A 15,630-nucleotide genomic window follows, 5' to 3' on the forward strand; every position below is an offset into this window, starting at 1 on the left:
GAGCCACCATGTGGTTGCTGGGATTTGAACTCTGCACCTTTGGAAGAGCAGTCGGGTGCTCTTACCCACTGAGCCATCTCACCAGCCCTCCAGGGATTTTCTTAATCAGATTATTTGAAGCAGGAAGACCCACCCTAATTCTGGGCTGCAACTTCTGGTGGCAGCCAGTATGAAATGACTTAGAAGAAGGAAACTGCCTTTTGCCTGCTTGCCCTCATTCTTACTGACAAGAGCATCTCTCCTGCTGCTGCAGCATTCCTTCACCAATATTAGAACTAACATCTTTGGGATTCCAATATACACTGAAGACCAGCATCTCTCCAGGAACACTCCAGGCCCACAACACCAGATTAGGACTATGATACATCTAACCTGTGGACTGAATAACTCCTGGATTCTCAGTGTTCCCATCACAAAAGAGCCATGATGGGACTGTTCAAATCACATCCTGTGAGCCCATGTAATAAATCCCCTTTTAATTATGTAATATATTAATTACAGCAGTTCTATTTGTCTAGAGAGCCCTGAATAATACACACCTGTTGATTTGGAACAAGATAAGCTCCACAATGCTCCAGATGTCAGGGAAACACCTGGAACACCTGCTCCAAAGGTCCATTTACCTGTTGTCTTAGCAACAAGGGAACCAAAGTGGGACTGAAGCAGTGGGGAAACGAATGGCTTTCCACAAGTCAGCTGAGAAGGGCCATTGTGGTTTAGATGAAACAGTGAGCAAGGGCCACACCTCCATATGATTTAATGCAGCTGCACCCAGTGGATTCTCCATGTGGCACTGGTCTCCTGGCATGAGATGTAAAATCTAGGAAAGCTTCATATTTGTGGCTAAGTGGCTTCTTTCATTTTAAAGGAACAAACCAAATGTGATATTGCTCCATGTGCCCTGGAGAAGGGAAACTGCTTTGACTTCAGTAGGGCTTTCCAAAATGGGAGCTAGCTTTTACTCTTCTGGTTGTGGAGTAGCAGAACAGGTAGGGCTAAGATCAGCCTGAATGGCTCTCTTCTGCCGTTATTCTTGGGAGGATGGAAGAAGAGGTACCAGGACTATCTTTATCACCACCTTGGTGACCTGCTGGGGTAAGTCCCAGGGCTGCAAACTAGACCTGTCGAATTCAGTGAAAGTCAGTATTTTCCACCGTTAGAAGTCCTATAGGTGGTAGGCTGGCCAGCATGGGGGTCCAGCTAGTTCACACTATTGCTAGTAATTGCTGTGTGAGTGGAAGTGGAACTGACGCCCAGGAACTGAAGCTCATATTGTCACGCCACCAAAAGCTCCTCAGTGTCTATGACTGCATTTTGGCTCATGTGTTCTGGCTTCTGATCCCATTTGGTGACACTCCCATTCCTCCTCACACTGAATAAGGAGGGGTCTTCCCTTACCTGTCCTAACAACGAGTTCATCCACACAGAAAGACAAAACCCTGATGCAATGAGAAGGAAATGATGACCTCATGATCTGGGCCCAGCCCTTCCAGGTCTACCCTGTTCTCTCCCACTGGCTCAGGTCCCTAGGTCGGAAACCAGGTGACCGGAATCCCCCTTGATTCTCACACTGTCCTCATCTTGGTGGCAGGCCACTATCACCTCTGGAGCTTTCCCACTGGCTTCCTGTCTCCTAAGTTGTCTGAGGTCAACCTTTTCTCCTAAGAGAAGGAACCTTTTAAACATGACTTTGTCACTGCCCAGGTTGATTGCTTCCGTCTGGCTTCAGGAAGGAGTCCCATCCTAACCCATCAAGGTTCTCCTTCCCGTTTTTCTCAGCTTTGGCCTCATCTCTCCACCCTTCCTGCCTCCCACCCCTGCCCTGCTTATGTTTACACAAACATGCTCATACTCACACACCTACACACGCATGCAGACACTTACCCACTCACTCTTACTCTGACTCCAGGACAAGCTTAGTCATGCTTAGGTTCCCAAAAGGGCTGTGCCTTTGCACCTGCTGCTCCTTCTGCTAGACTCCTTCCTCCTCTCCACTCCACTCCCTCCCTTCCCTCCTTCCTACCTACCTTCCTTCCCTCTTTCCTTTCTTTCATTGATATGTGTGTTTGCCTGCATGAGTTATGCACAATGTGTATGCAGTAACCTGTTAAGGCCAGAAGAGGGCATCAGATCTTCTGATACTGGAGTTACAGGAAGTTGTGAGCTGCCATCTACATGCTGAGAATAGAACCTGGGTCCACCACAAGACATTGAATTGAATCATCTCTTTAGCCCCAAATCCTTATCTACTTTAGCCCACCCCTTTCTTCGCTAGCCCTTCAGGTTTTAGAAGGAATCTTCTCAGAAAACCTCCTCTGAGTATCCTAGTCTGTCCCTTAGCTGCAAGTCCCCTGTGCCGCTCCTGGGAGGGCGTTTGCTATCGCTGTACTGGCAGAGCAGGTCCAGCCATTGTCTTCATCAACCTGTGACTGCTGAGAAAGCCAGGACCTGTAACCTTTAGACAGAGTAGGCAGTCACTAGACAACTTTTAAACGGATGAATGAATAATAACTTCCTGCTCCAGGGCTGTATCACAAGCCAAGGAATCCCAGCAGATCCAGGTGGCCAAGTCAGTGTGTGTAATTGCTCTACATATTGGGAGACTCACCAAAGACCTTCAGTCTTCTTGGACCCCTTCCTTGGCTTTTCCTTATCCCAAGCCCTTCCCCCTGGACCCAGAACACTTTTCTCAAGTCTGTTTTCTATGCAGTGGGATTCTGCGAGACCTATTGGCTCTGTCAGGCCACTTAGTATGACTTAAAGGATGATGTAGACACCCTTGTCCCTTTAGAACTGTTCCTCTTTTGTCAATCCATGCCTAAAAATTTCCCACTGAATCCATCAAAATACACCTCAGTGTATTGGCTTAAGACTAAGCTAAATCTCAAGCTAAGATTAAAAAAAAAAAGAATCTTGCAGCAAGTATTATTTAGTTTTTGCTAATTTGATACAGACCTAGACATATCCGAGAAGAGATCTCAACTGAGGAGTTGCCTCCATCAATTTGGCCTGTAGAAAAGTCTATGGGGGTGTTTTCTTGATTAATGATTGGTGTGGGAGGGTCCAGCTCACCATGAGCAATGCTACCCTTGGACAGGTGTAAAAGCAAGCAATCCAGTAAGCAGCATCCCTCTGGAGTCTCTGCTACAGTTCCAGCTGCCAGGTTCCTGCTGCAAGTTCCTACTCCTGCTTCCTCAATGGTGGACTGGCATCTGTGAGCTGAAATAAACCCTTTCTTCCTATGAGTTGCTTTTGGTCAGAATTTTGTCACAGCATAAAAAAAAAAAAAAAAAAACGAATTACAACATGCTGTATGAACTTGGAGGGTAGTTGTGGGAGGAACATGAGTTCAAGACCAGTCTCAGTAAGGATTGTCTAACCAACAAATGAGGAAGCAAACAGCGACAAATCATTCCTGGGAGAGACGAGGCCGAGCAGGCCATCGACTGCCCACATTCACTCATCAGTTGTCCAGTTATTTGCAGAAATCCTCCTCCACCCGATACATTGAAGGTTGGGAATAAGGAGGGGATAGCACAAAGGAGAGAGGTGGTGGAAGTTCTGGGGACCCAGATGACAATCTGGCGCAAGCACATTAGCTAACTCTAGGGATACCTGCACGCGGGTCACAGGAAGCAGTGACTAAACGGGGAATTTCAAGAGCTGGGATTTCCTAGGCAAAAGCAGGTTCTATCTAGTCCCTGTTTCTAGGAAGTGACAGAGGGTTTGGTCATATGAATGACATGTCCCTTTTCCTGAATTGTAGGTGGCAGAGATGAGTTAATTGTCTTCATAGATGTTCAGAACATTCCTGTGTGGTTACAGTGGATACCCCAATATCTCTTGAGAATCCTATGAGATGCCCTTAGAGGTACCAGTTGGGGGTTTTAACTCGTTTTCATCACAGAATGGATTTCCTGGAGACTGAAGCTTTTTGGGAGTGCCTGCCTTCTGGCCCAGGTACTTTGTAGCTCTTGGTAAGCAGGGTGTCACCCCTGAACCCCCCGAATACTTCCTGCTATCAGCCTCTTGAAATCTCCAGAAAAAAACACAGGTTAGATGTCTAAACCAAAAAAAAAAAACATTTTTGCATAAAAGTTATCAGGTTAATTTCTCACTGAATCCAAAGAAAGTAGGACATAGCCTAGGCTGTGGTAACCATAGAGTGCAGACTTAATGTGACTTCACGAGCACCATCAGATGCCATATCTGCTTTTTATCCCTTAGACAAGTAAGGGAAACATAAACAGGGGATCCCAAAGAGACCCCTAAGGGCAGCTTGCATGCACACAGCAAGGAGGAAAAGGAGACCAGTAAAGCCAGATTGTAGCCTGCCTCACCACTCGCCAGCCTCTGGGGGACAGGTGTGGCTGAGAGATGACAGAAGAGAGGGCCTTGGACAATGGCAGGCTTTGCTTGCAGGTGCAGGCATGCAGACTGAGAACGTGTGTCCTGGGTGACTGGCGATGGTAATGAGGCTGCAGCTGACACACCTCTGGAGAAGTTGGAGAAAGGCATGTGAGAGCTAAGGCTAAGGGGAGGGGTGACCTTGACCCAAGAAGGGATGGAGAGAGAGAGACCTATTCTGGAATGGGCAGGAAAAGCTAAAGAGGTGGCATGGTCTGGGCCAAGGGAACGTTGGCTCCTTAGATCATATCTGAATATGCTGAGAAAGCCCCAAGGAGAATCCCTTGCTCTCTGGTGGGCCCCTTGGCTGACATAAGCTAAACTTAATGCTTCTTGGAACAGTTCTCACTGGCAGGGGCCCTGAATGCCTCACCCTTTATAGGCTGCCTGAATCACGTCGAACCCTTTGCTGTCTCTGGGACTACAGAGCTGTCATTCCTCTGGCCTTCTATACTCACCCCTGCATTGTGAGTTCCCAGCACCTCCATACCTGCTCTCCCTGATCTGCGTTGGCCCATGAGCATCCGGAGGCCGTGTGATACTCCAGGAACTCATGCAGCAGATTCCTCTGCTATCTAGCTTCTGACTGTCTATGATCTGACCACAGCCTTTTTCCTTAGAGCGGCAGTTCCTCAACCTGTGGTTCATATCAGATATCATATCTTATCAAGTCCTATATGCTGCATATCAGATATTTACATTATGATTCATGGTTCATAACAGTAGCAAAATTACAGTTATGAAGCAACAACCAAATAATGAGGAACTCTGTTAAAGGGTTGCAGCGTGAGGAGGATAAAGAACCACTGTCCTGGAGGGTCCCGTCTCCTTGCCAGACCTACAGACCTAGAATCAAACTCTAACTCTACTTCAGGCAATCATTGACCCCTCACCTACAAAGTGAGCTTCCTGTGATGATTCCTCAGGCATTGGGAGAATGAATGGTTTTGGATGCCTGGTGGCCAGCCCACAGTGGGTGCTTCAAGGGCAGAGCCCCTTTTCTTAGGGCCATCCTCCTCAGATCAAGCTTCCAGGCCACAGATACTTATAACCCTGCCAGTCAGACCTAGAACCTCAACATGCCTTTCTTGGTCTTTGCAGTTCCCACAGCTGTATACCCTAGACACAGAGCTTTCTCTCCCTAGAGAGGCCAAGCTTCCTTCCTAGTTTAGGCAAGCAGGGAGTTCACATGAGAGGAGAACTGATTTCTTAGACAGCTATACCATAACATAGGCATAGGACATCTCTGGCCCAGTCAGTGGCTTCCTTTCCTCCCAAAGCAGAGGTTCCCTGAACTCCTGTGGCCTGGGAATGCAGCAGGAGCGAGACAGAGGAGAAGTTAGGCTATAAAGAATTCCTGCCTAGAAGGCTAAGCGATTAAGAGCACTGACTGCTCTTCCAGAGGTCCTAACTATCTGTAATGGGTTCGGATGCCCTCTTCTGGTGTGTCTGAAGACAGCTACAGTATATATTTTTTCTTTAAAAAAAAAAAAAATTCCTGTCTAGTGTCCTATGTCCAGCCACAAGGAGAGAGCTGGGTTGCAGAGCTGGGTGCTACAAACTCTGCTGTGGCTAAAAATCACGGTTTGGAGTCCATGTCCTGAGAAGTGGCTCTGGGGGGCTAGCCGCTGGTTCTGTGACACAAAAGGGCCTCTCCTACTTCACTACAGCAGTCCCCGGACTCACTAGTAACACACAGCAATGGCTCAGGGTCTGTGGAATTCTATACACAGAGACATGCTTGACTGGAGGCAGTGAGGCCCTTTCTCTGTCCAGACCCCTAGAGCAGGAGGGATGGGGGGGGGGGGTGATACTTACGTATATCAGCCTGCCGAACATTTTTCATGCCGATGATTCTCACTGTCAACTGATGGCATGGAGACGACCCCTCCTGTGGATTGAAAAAAAAAAATGGAGTCACTCTTTGAATGCAGCCTCCAGACCAGTGCTGCCAGGGAGAGCGTCACCCGTGCCTTCCTGCCCACCTGCTGTACAGCAGCTCACACGCTGTTCTGACATTGTTTATTTTGACTAGTCTTCTCTCCTACATGGAAGTCTCTAGAGCTGAGACATGCTGCTTTTTCATTTCTGAATCTCTGTGCTGACATGCGGATATATAATAATAAATGTTTGTTAGACAGTGAATGTTCTGGCCCAAGCACAGAAGGGATATTAAGAGTGTTCCGAGATGTTTCTATTCTCTTTGCCCAGTGAGTAATTTCTTATTCCAGCCACACAGACGCAGAGACTTCCCTTGCCTACTCAACCCGGCAGCTTGCTCAGATGGCAGGCTTGGCGTGACTGGGGGGGGGAGGTAAATGTTGATAAAGCCTGGGCATCTCATGCCAGGAGTTTACCACCACTCTGGGTCACAGTTCCCACTCAGGGCATTTGTTATCTCCCTTGCCTGTCATGTCCCTTCTTCATAGAACCCTCCTCCATGGATTCCTGGCCATTGTACTTTTCTCCCAGTAAGGCATTGCCTTCATTTCACCATGCCTTGCTATGCATGTCTGTGATGTCTTGGCTCATGTGCAATGGCCTCTCTTTCACAATGACAAACACAGATAATCTTCAACACGATGACTGATGCCTCTGTCAGTATTGCTAACCCCAGGGACTGGAGCCCTCAGGTTTCTGCCTCTCCCTTGGGAGCTGGACCTAGGGGCACACCCTGAGCCCTGCCTTTGATGCTGACGTTTTGGTCTTGCTCTTGTCCTGATCACTTGCGGAGAGCCCTGCCTTCACGTCAAGTCCTTCCCACCCGAAGTCAGCACCTGGCTTCCTCCTGAGGTCAGGCCCACTTCTCTCGGCAGCTGGCTTTGTCTTCTGTGAGCTGTTTATTAGCTGTGGGTCCCCTTTTGTCCTCTTTCCATCCTGTAACCTTCTGCTTCTCAGATGCAGCCCCCACCCCCGCACCCCCAGCCATACTCCCCAACTCTCAAAGCGTCCCTGGATCATGTGTACTATCTGTGGAAGGAACATGTCTCTCTTCTTAGTCTTTATCTATTCAAGGCTCCCTGTCCAGGTTTCAAGAGGGTGTTTCATTCTTCCTTCAGGAACACATGTTCTCACCAACACAGGTCCTCTGCCACTATGGCATTTAGAGACTGTCTTCCAGTTGCCTCTCTGCATAGAGGCACCAACTTCTCTCTGTCTTGTGAATTTTACTCAGGGTTTTTGAACAGCCACTGTGAACCAGGCCCTAGGCTAGATGCTGGGGAGTCAGGGAGGATCCAAGGTAGAGGCTGGGCAGAGTTAAGGGTGAGGACAACAGAAAAAACTGGCCATGCACTATTGCTGCCTACAGTGGGGAGAGCTGGCCGTGCACTGTTGCTGCCTACAGTGGGGAGAGCTGGCTGTGCACTGTTGCTGCCTCCCCACAGACCATTGCACTTCCTGACTCTGGAAGACTCTTCTGGCCCAGGATCCTAGTCTGTGGAGGTTAGGAGCTATGCTCTTCCAGGCCCCCCTGAACCGACACAGTGTGAGAACCATGTCTGTTCTCTTTGGTGTCTTGGGTATTTCTTTGGACTTAAGCCTCACACTTGAAGCTCTTTACCACAGAATGTTGCTCAGGTAAAGTCCGGCACTGGCTTATCCATTCCCAGCCTTTGACTGGGACAAATCCTACAGACTCCCCAGCCCACTGTGTCTGTGTGTGGAATCCTGGGAACTGGAGTCCATCCGCCTCACTGAGCACATAGCTCCCAGGCTGTTGGACACACTCTATGACCTTTTCAGACAGGTCTAGTCTTTCCTCTTTAAAGAATACTAAGACCCAGCACTCGGGAGGCAGAGGCAGGTGGATTTCTGAGTTCGAGGCCAGCCTGGTCTACGGAGTGAGTTCCAGGACAGCCAAGGCTACACAGAGAAACCCTGTCTCGAAAAACCAAAAAAAAAAAAAAAAGAATACTAAGATTGTGGGAAAACCAAGTTTATGTGAAATGGAGTGGGAGTGTGGGTCCTCACAACACCACCAGGGCAGTCTGTGTTAGCACACACCCATCTTCCTTCTCAGATGATTCTGGGGCTCCAGTCTAACCAACAGATTCTGAGAAATCCAGGTTCCTAAGTACCTGACAGGGGTCACATAATTTCAAGATTTCTTTCCTCTCTCCAACAGTTGCCCTGAGAACAGACCAAGAGTCAATCTGACAGTCGCATGTGGGTCCTAGGACCCCTTCTGAGTGTAACTCGGAAGTCTTCAGAGACAATAAGTTGCCCACACAGCATTCTCTCGTGAGCCCTGGGACCTAGGACCTGTGGCAGGACTTCGCTAGGCACTGAGCTCTTTATCTCTCACCCTGTCCCGAGAATGGTAGGTCCTGGCCTGGCTGAGTAAGGAGACAAGCATTACCTTTTTAAAGGAGTGCGTGCTCTCCTGGTAAGCCCTGTTCTGCTCTTCACTTCCCAGAGGGCACCTGGAATCTAGGCAGACACTGTTCCCTCCTGCATTCTACCCCAGTGCCTCTGTCACTCTCTCCTACAATACCAGCAACATCAGTGACCATGGGGTTACTACAGGCTACATGTGTGCACATACTCTGGAGGAGGTGGTGGTGATGATGATGACAATGACAGTAATGAGGAGGATGACATCTTTGAGGCAAGATCTCGTGCAGCTGTCCTCAAACTCCTGCCTCTGCCTTTCTAATGCTGAGCTTACCATGTCTCACTTTCTATGGATTTTCTTGCCTAATTTTTTCTACCACCTTCTACAGGATAGAGAGACATGGGGCATGGGAAAAGAAAAGAGGCCCCTTTCCTCCAGAATCTGATTTTTGTCTGAATAGAACTGACAAAATCAATAGGTTGCCCACATGGAGTGGATTTCCCCCTAAGATATCTCAAACACTAGTGTTAAAAACAACAGCAAAACCCCAAAACAACCAAAAAAATCTACCATGGACCAGGCTTGCTTAAAACTGAAGCCAGTGTGAGTGGCTTGAGGTTTAATAACATCAGTCCTCAGTCACCTCGGAGTGATGGACCTCATGGGCCTTCCAGTTGCATCTTTAATGGGACATTGTTTATAGCAAAGGAAAGAAGCAAACCAGCTCGTTATTGTCTTACCTAAGTTTTAAATGTTTTAAAATCATTGAACCCAATTGCAAATTCCATCCTTTAAGCAATATCCAGTTCTCCTTGGCCCGTAGCAAGCATGTCCCTTACTCAACAACAGGGACACTCTGCCTGAGTGGAGAAGCCTCAGTTCGTGGGAAAGTCTTGTCATTCCCATCACTGACTTGGACCACATGACCCTCCCACTCCTCACCGGAGCATCAGCAGCTACCTCTGTGCCCGTTTGTTTCTCATACAAAATACAGGGGTAGCACTGGGAGGAGGTACTTAGGATTGCTGGACACAGGTCTGAACCGTGTAAATGTGTTGTTTGTTTGTTTGTTTGTTTTCCTTTTTACAAACAGTAACCAGTTCTCTTAGCTCCTTGCCAGTCCTCCCAGTTTCCAGCCCAGTTCCTCAGTTCCCTAACAGACTGCTTAAACAATCCCTTCTCCCAGGTTTCCCAGTACTGGTAACTCCAAACCATAACTGTTGTAGCCTATCTGCTCAGCTCAGCTTCTGGCTCAAGTGTCACCAGCTGTCCCCTCTTCTCACTCTGCTGTCCCAGTTAACTATCACAACTAGCTTTTTTATATTCTGTCATGTCCCCAGAAATCCAAGAGGCAACCAACACCGAAGGTCATAGGGTCAAGCAGTTCTAACAGCTAAGAATTAAAGGGATAGTTGACTAGCAAGTGGGGATCCTTTAAAAGGCTGGACATACTAAATAAATCACACTACAGGGCCTAGATGCATTTTCAGAGCTAGGTGTGAGACTGTGGAAGTCCTCCAGGAGTGAGTGATGCAAGCCAGTGCTCTCAGGACCCAGGAACCAAAACTAGGAAAACAACTCTCCACCCCCAAACATACACACACCTTTGCTTGAGAAAGAAATACACTTATTACTGATAATACCACTTATTATAAGTGGCATTAGTTGATCAAACATTCATGTCTCAGAGGAAGCTGATCTATGTTAAAAAGATACAATAGCCTTTAATCCCAGCACTCGGGAGGCAGAGGCAGGTGGATTTCTGAGTTTGAGGCCAGCCTGGTCTACAAAGTGAGTTCCAGGACAGCCAGGGCTATACAGAGAAACCCTGTCTTGAAAAACAAACAAACAAAAAAAAAAACAAAAAAAAAAAAAAAACAAAAAAAAAAAAAAAAAAAAAAAAAAAAAAAAAAAAAAAAAAGAAAGAAAGAAAAAAAAAAAGATACAATAGACGGGCTGGAAGATGGTTCAGTGGTTAAGAGCACTGGCTGTTCTTCAAGAGGACCCAAGTTTGATTCCAGAAGCTCAGAGCTATCTGCAACTCTAGTTCCAGGGGATTGGACACCTTTTTCTGGCCTTCAGGGGCACTGCATGCATGTGGTATACAGACATACATGCAGGCAAAATACCCCTTCATATAAAACAAAAGGGTTGTTTTTTTTTTTTGAAGATGCAATAGAACACAGCACAGTGTCCATGAATATGCTGATGGGAACCAGAAACCAGTCAGATTAAGTAGCCGAGGTACATGGCCAATAGTCTAGAGACTTGGACAAGGCCAGCCCTGGCTAAGCCTGGATATAGGGCAAAAGTTAATATGTTTAACTCCAGACATGACCAGGTACTGGGCTTTAGAGCTACATCCCTGGGATAAAGATAGGCAGAGCCCTTAGCTCAGAGGGCGCTTGGCAGACCCTGGGTGAGGAGCAGGACACACTCAGAGGCTTGAAGGCCAAGGCAGGAACTTTAGGGCACACAGCACACAGAGGTTCATTCAACCTCTGCAACAATCAGCACAGCTGTGCCAGTGGAGAGAGGGGGACAGCAGCTCTGAGAAGCCATGGAGGACAGGGAACCAGGAGGTTTCTGCTGCAGACATGCACAATCTGGCCTTCCTTCCTGGCCTTGGCCACTGGTTTGATATTGTCAGGATTCCATTTTCCTCTTAAGATAGGAAACATTGCCAGCTCATACAGGGACACAGGATGAGAATCTATGGATTATCTGTTTAATGTTGTCATCGTCCCTAATTTTACAGATATGACTCTTGGGACATGAAGAAGAAGGAAATATATTGCTGTCCCATGGTATGCCAAGCCAGCTCTTGCCTCTGCCTCTGAACCAGGTGCCTTGTATAGGGTCTTACTTAACCCTCTGGCCAGCCTCCAAGGAAGACATTAGCCTTGCCTTACAGAAGAATGGATAGGTTTTAAGAAGGTTACCTATCACACAGACTTGCACAGCCAGAAATGATGGGGCTAGATTGGAACCAGGACTCGGGGCAAACCTTGCCAGGCTGGTGTGCTTTTCATCTGGTGAGCGACTCTGGCTGAGCATAAGCAATGGACATGACCAGACAGTTGAATGTCAGAGGCAACCATAAGACCTTCAGCTCCCCTTAGTTTGGATTGTCTCTAGACCCAAGGCCCAGCTGTTTCTGCTAATCAGTCCAAAGCCATTTAGTTACTTTACAAACAGCCTGCCCACATCTCTTCCATAAGGCTCCGGGATAAGAGAGGCCAGGGGTGGTCTGGCCACTAGGTTTCAGAAGGGGTGGGTCCAGGGCCTACCCAAGCCAGGCATCCCCTCCCTAAACCATTGCCTAGGCTTGAGTGCTTGGAGAGAGGATGATAGCTCCTTTCCCTGGGGCACCTCAGGGCAAGCTGGGCAGGTGAGGCCACTTTATTTCTCAAGTTAGGTGTAGTCATTGGTTCCCTCCTAGCCCAAATCTCTGAAGGGTCAGTGAAGGACAAGTACTGATTAGAGGTTCTTCTAGTCACTCAATGTCAATCCCGTTCAGGACAACAGGACACTGTCACAATGCAACAGGGAGTTCCTCCCTAGGCTCCGTGGAGACTGGCCAATGTCTCCGTCTTCCACTCTAAAGGAACAAAATCCTCTTGGGGCTTTATTCAGTCCTGTCAATGGTTTAGTACAGGCTGGCCAAGGACACTACTTGCTACTGATAGTCCTCTCCATGGTGTGCCTACGGCCAATAGGGAGGTGGAGGGCATCTCCCCATTGCCCAGACAGGAAAACAAAGGCAGATTTGGTCTCAAGCAGTAGCATCTTGCCAGAACCAGGGATTTCCCTGGGAGACTTTGGGAGTTTGTCTAGACTTAGGGACCTTGACCATACAACTGCCCAAGGGGGCACCTGACAGCAATTAACTGGCAATACGCCAATTCTCACACTTCAAGCCATCCCATACCACACACTCACAAAGCACAGAAGTTTAGGATGCTGCCCACAAGGTTAATAACCAGTCACTACCAAGACAGGCCACACATGGATTCCCCCTGGAAGTACTAGGCATTGTTTATACTGGATGCTGGCTTGGCTGGTCCTAGAAAGCCCAGAGTCTCTGCATACAGCTTTGTAAAACTTATAAGTATATTCAGTTGTGCTATCCCTAGCCAGGAGCCCTGGTCCAGACTTGGCTAAGGCACCTCTCTCAGGTGGTAGGTAGAGACTCTCAAGGCAAACTCTCTACATATACAATGTCCGCCAGTCTCCCTGTGATCTGGCTGCTTCCCTTACTTAGTCCCCAAACTCTTCATCTCTTGGCTATACCTCCCTGGCCCCCTACCTCTGGCCCCAGGCTGCCCACCACCATCACTGTATCCTCACCTTCAAGGCACAGGAGGCCATGGCATCTTCTGCTTGGCATGGATCTGACAGGGAGTGGGAAACCCAAGCAGGCATCTGCCTATGAAGCATCGTGGCGGCTCTCCAGTTGGACGGTAAGATCAGGAACTTATATACTCTGACTCAGAGCTCCACCCTCCTGGCCGCCCCTGGGCAGTGGCTGGGATGGCTCAGGGAGGGGTTAAAGTGGGTAGACATATGTGCTACCTGGGCCTAGGGTCTTAGCACCAAAGGAGCCACAAGTCTTCAGATCTTGGAAATTCAGAATGCAGTCAGGGTTCTGGTCACTGGGGTGGGCTATCTGCTGCTCCGGTTGTTCAGAATGACCAGGCTATGGCCATAGGATGGTAAAAAGATCACTGTGGCCGGGCAGTGGTGGCACATGCCTTTAATCCCAGCACTTGTGAGGCAGTCAGGCAGATTTCTGAGTTCGAGGCCAGCCTGGTCTACAGAGTGAGTTCCAGGACAGCCAGGGCTATACAGAGAAACCGTGTCTCGGGGAAAAAAAAAAAAAAAAAAAGGAAAAAAAAAAAAAAAAAAAGGAGAAGAAAAGAAAAAAGAAAGAACATTCTGGGCTCTTGGCATATTTCTGCCAAGATGTAGGAAAGCCCCATCTCTTCAATTCATGAAGGTGGATGCACAACTGGGAGATGAATAGATGTTCTACCTCAGGACCATGGCCTGATGTACCAGGAGCTGTGGGCAGAGACTGCTCAAGCTACAGGGGACCAAAATTCAGGTCCTTACAATAGAGGGTGAAGAAAGAAAGCACTTCCCCATCCCTGATAAGAGGAAGGTCAAGGCCATGAGTTCAGCCACCCTCCTGGGATGACTGTGAGGAGAGAGCACAGCTCAAGCCCAGCTTGGAGGATGAGTTGCTCCACCTCCCTGATTCTTATCTCTGCCTGTGTTGGCTCACCTCTGGCTTGCCTGAATCCACACTGGGAGTTTCCTGTCTGGGCTCTTGCCTGAGGCTCAGCAACCGGCTTTTCTGGCCCATAGATAGGATATATTTTGGAGCTACGGGTGAGACCTGAACAGAGGGATGGGTAGATGGTGGTCCGCGGCATCTTGGCAAAACTTTCTGGATTCCTGGACCCCAGAGAGACCTGTTATTTAGCTTGTCGACCTCGAAGCTTCCCTTATCATCAGCCCCACTGTCATGGACAGGAATACAATTCCCATATCATTTAATAGACTTCACAAATTCAGCTAAGTTCATGCACCTAGTAAGCGCTTACTGTATGCATGCTACTAAACACAGAAATTCCAGACTTAAAGTTGCAGACAGTCCAACTGGGGAGTCAGATACTTCTAATCCCTCATCAGTTCTGAGGTTTGGATCTCCCTAGGGTCTCAGGGATCCTAGAAGGATCAACATGAACCCTTCGTATTTGGGGAGCCCTGGGCTGGAGGACACAGGGATGGACAATGGATTGTGGCTAGAGAGGGACAGTGTGGTTCCAGGAAGGCATGGAGGAGATGACTTTGGAAGTGGGCCTTATAGAGTAGGATTTCAACAGCTAATGATGGGAGGGAAAGGCATCCCGGGATGCAGGAACAGAATGAACAAGAGCAGGGTATGCTTACGTATGCAAATGACTTACCTGAGTACTGTGGGAGATAATATAGGCGGGTGGAAGAGCTGGGGACATGGGAGGTTGTGGAAGCTGGGAAGGAACAAACCTGGAAAGACAAGAGTAGGACCCGCGACCTCCTTCCGCACTCCCCCAAGCTGGCTCTTAGCTGTATGACAGCATTCTACAAACCATGGACTCAGAGTGGCCTCTCAAAGGCTATGTTTTAAGACTGACTCTCTAGGCAGTAGGAAACGATCAGTGGTTTCTGATCAGGACAGAATGTTCAGAGTTGAACTTTTAGAAGGAAAGGTTGATTGGTGTTGAAGCAGAGGAGCCATGGGGAAGTGATGTAGGAGTCAGGAAAGGGCAATGGAGTGGAAAGTTAGAGGCCAGGACAGGAGAAGGGGGGATTAGGAGGTGCTGTGGTAACTTGACCACAGTACTGCTTACTCCGCCCTCAAAGCAAGGGAGGCTCCTCTACTCCATATCCTCTGCCCCTCCATCCTTTCCAGTAAGGTCTGCTGAGGACAGATACGCCACTCCAAGACATTCCTCATGGTCCTTTACTGGCTACAGAGGCCAGCTATCTGCCCTGCCTCCACACACACCCCAGCCACTCCATCCATTCTGAAAGTTTCCTCATCACTTCCCAGTACCTCAAGAGCAGAGTCCCAACTAATTCCAATTGGGTTGAATCAAATGAATAGAAACGAGGGAGGCTGTGACGGGAGCTTCTTTCTCTATCCCTTTCCTGGCACTTCTGGCCTATGTGGCACCTACAACCTCTCATGGTGGGGACCCAGTGGACAGATGTATAAGAAGTCACTTGTCTGCTATGTGCCTGCTTCTAAGCTGACTGCCCAGGAAGGTTCTGGAATGAGACAAGAAGTCATCATAGAAGGAAGGGGTCGGGATGGGGCTGAGTTCAAGCCAGTTGTC

At 48.4% G+C, this 15,630-nt stretch overlaps 1 protein-coding gene across 2 annotated transcripts in view; it reads right to left on the reverse strand.

Annotated features, from left to right (window-relative positions):
• The window catches only part of Pla2g4e (phospholipase A2 group IVE), a 64,821-nt gene that overhangs the window by 24,591 nt on the left and 24,600 nt on the right, over positions 1-15,630 (reverse strand). For both annotated transcript variants that reach the window (XM_029536544.1, XM_021194928.2), the window contains exon 2: positions 6,226-6,298. In XM_029536544.1, the coding sequence (XP_029392404.1) occupies positions 6,226-6,298 (73 nt within the window). The remainder of the gene's footprint in view (positions 1-6,225; positions 6,299-15,630) is intronic.

Source organism: Mus pahari, chromosome 3 (assembly GCF_900095145.1).
Source record: "Mus pahari chromosome 3, PAHARI_EIJ_v1.1, whole genome shotgun sequence".
Taxonomy (NCBI): Eukaryota; Metazoa; Chordata; class Mammalia; order Rodentia; family Muridae; genus Mus; species Mus pahari.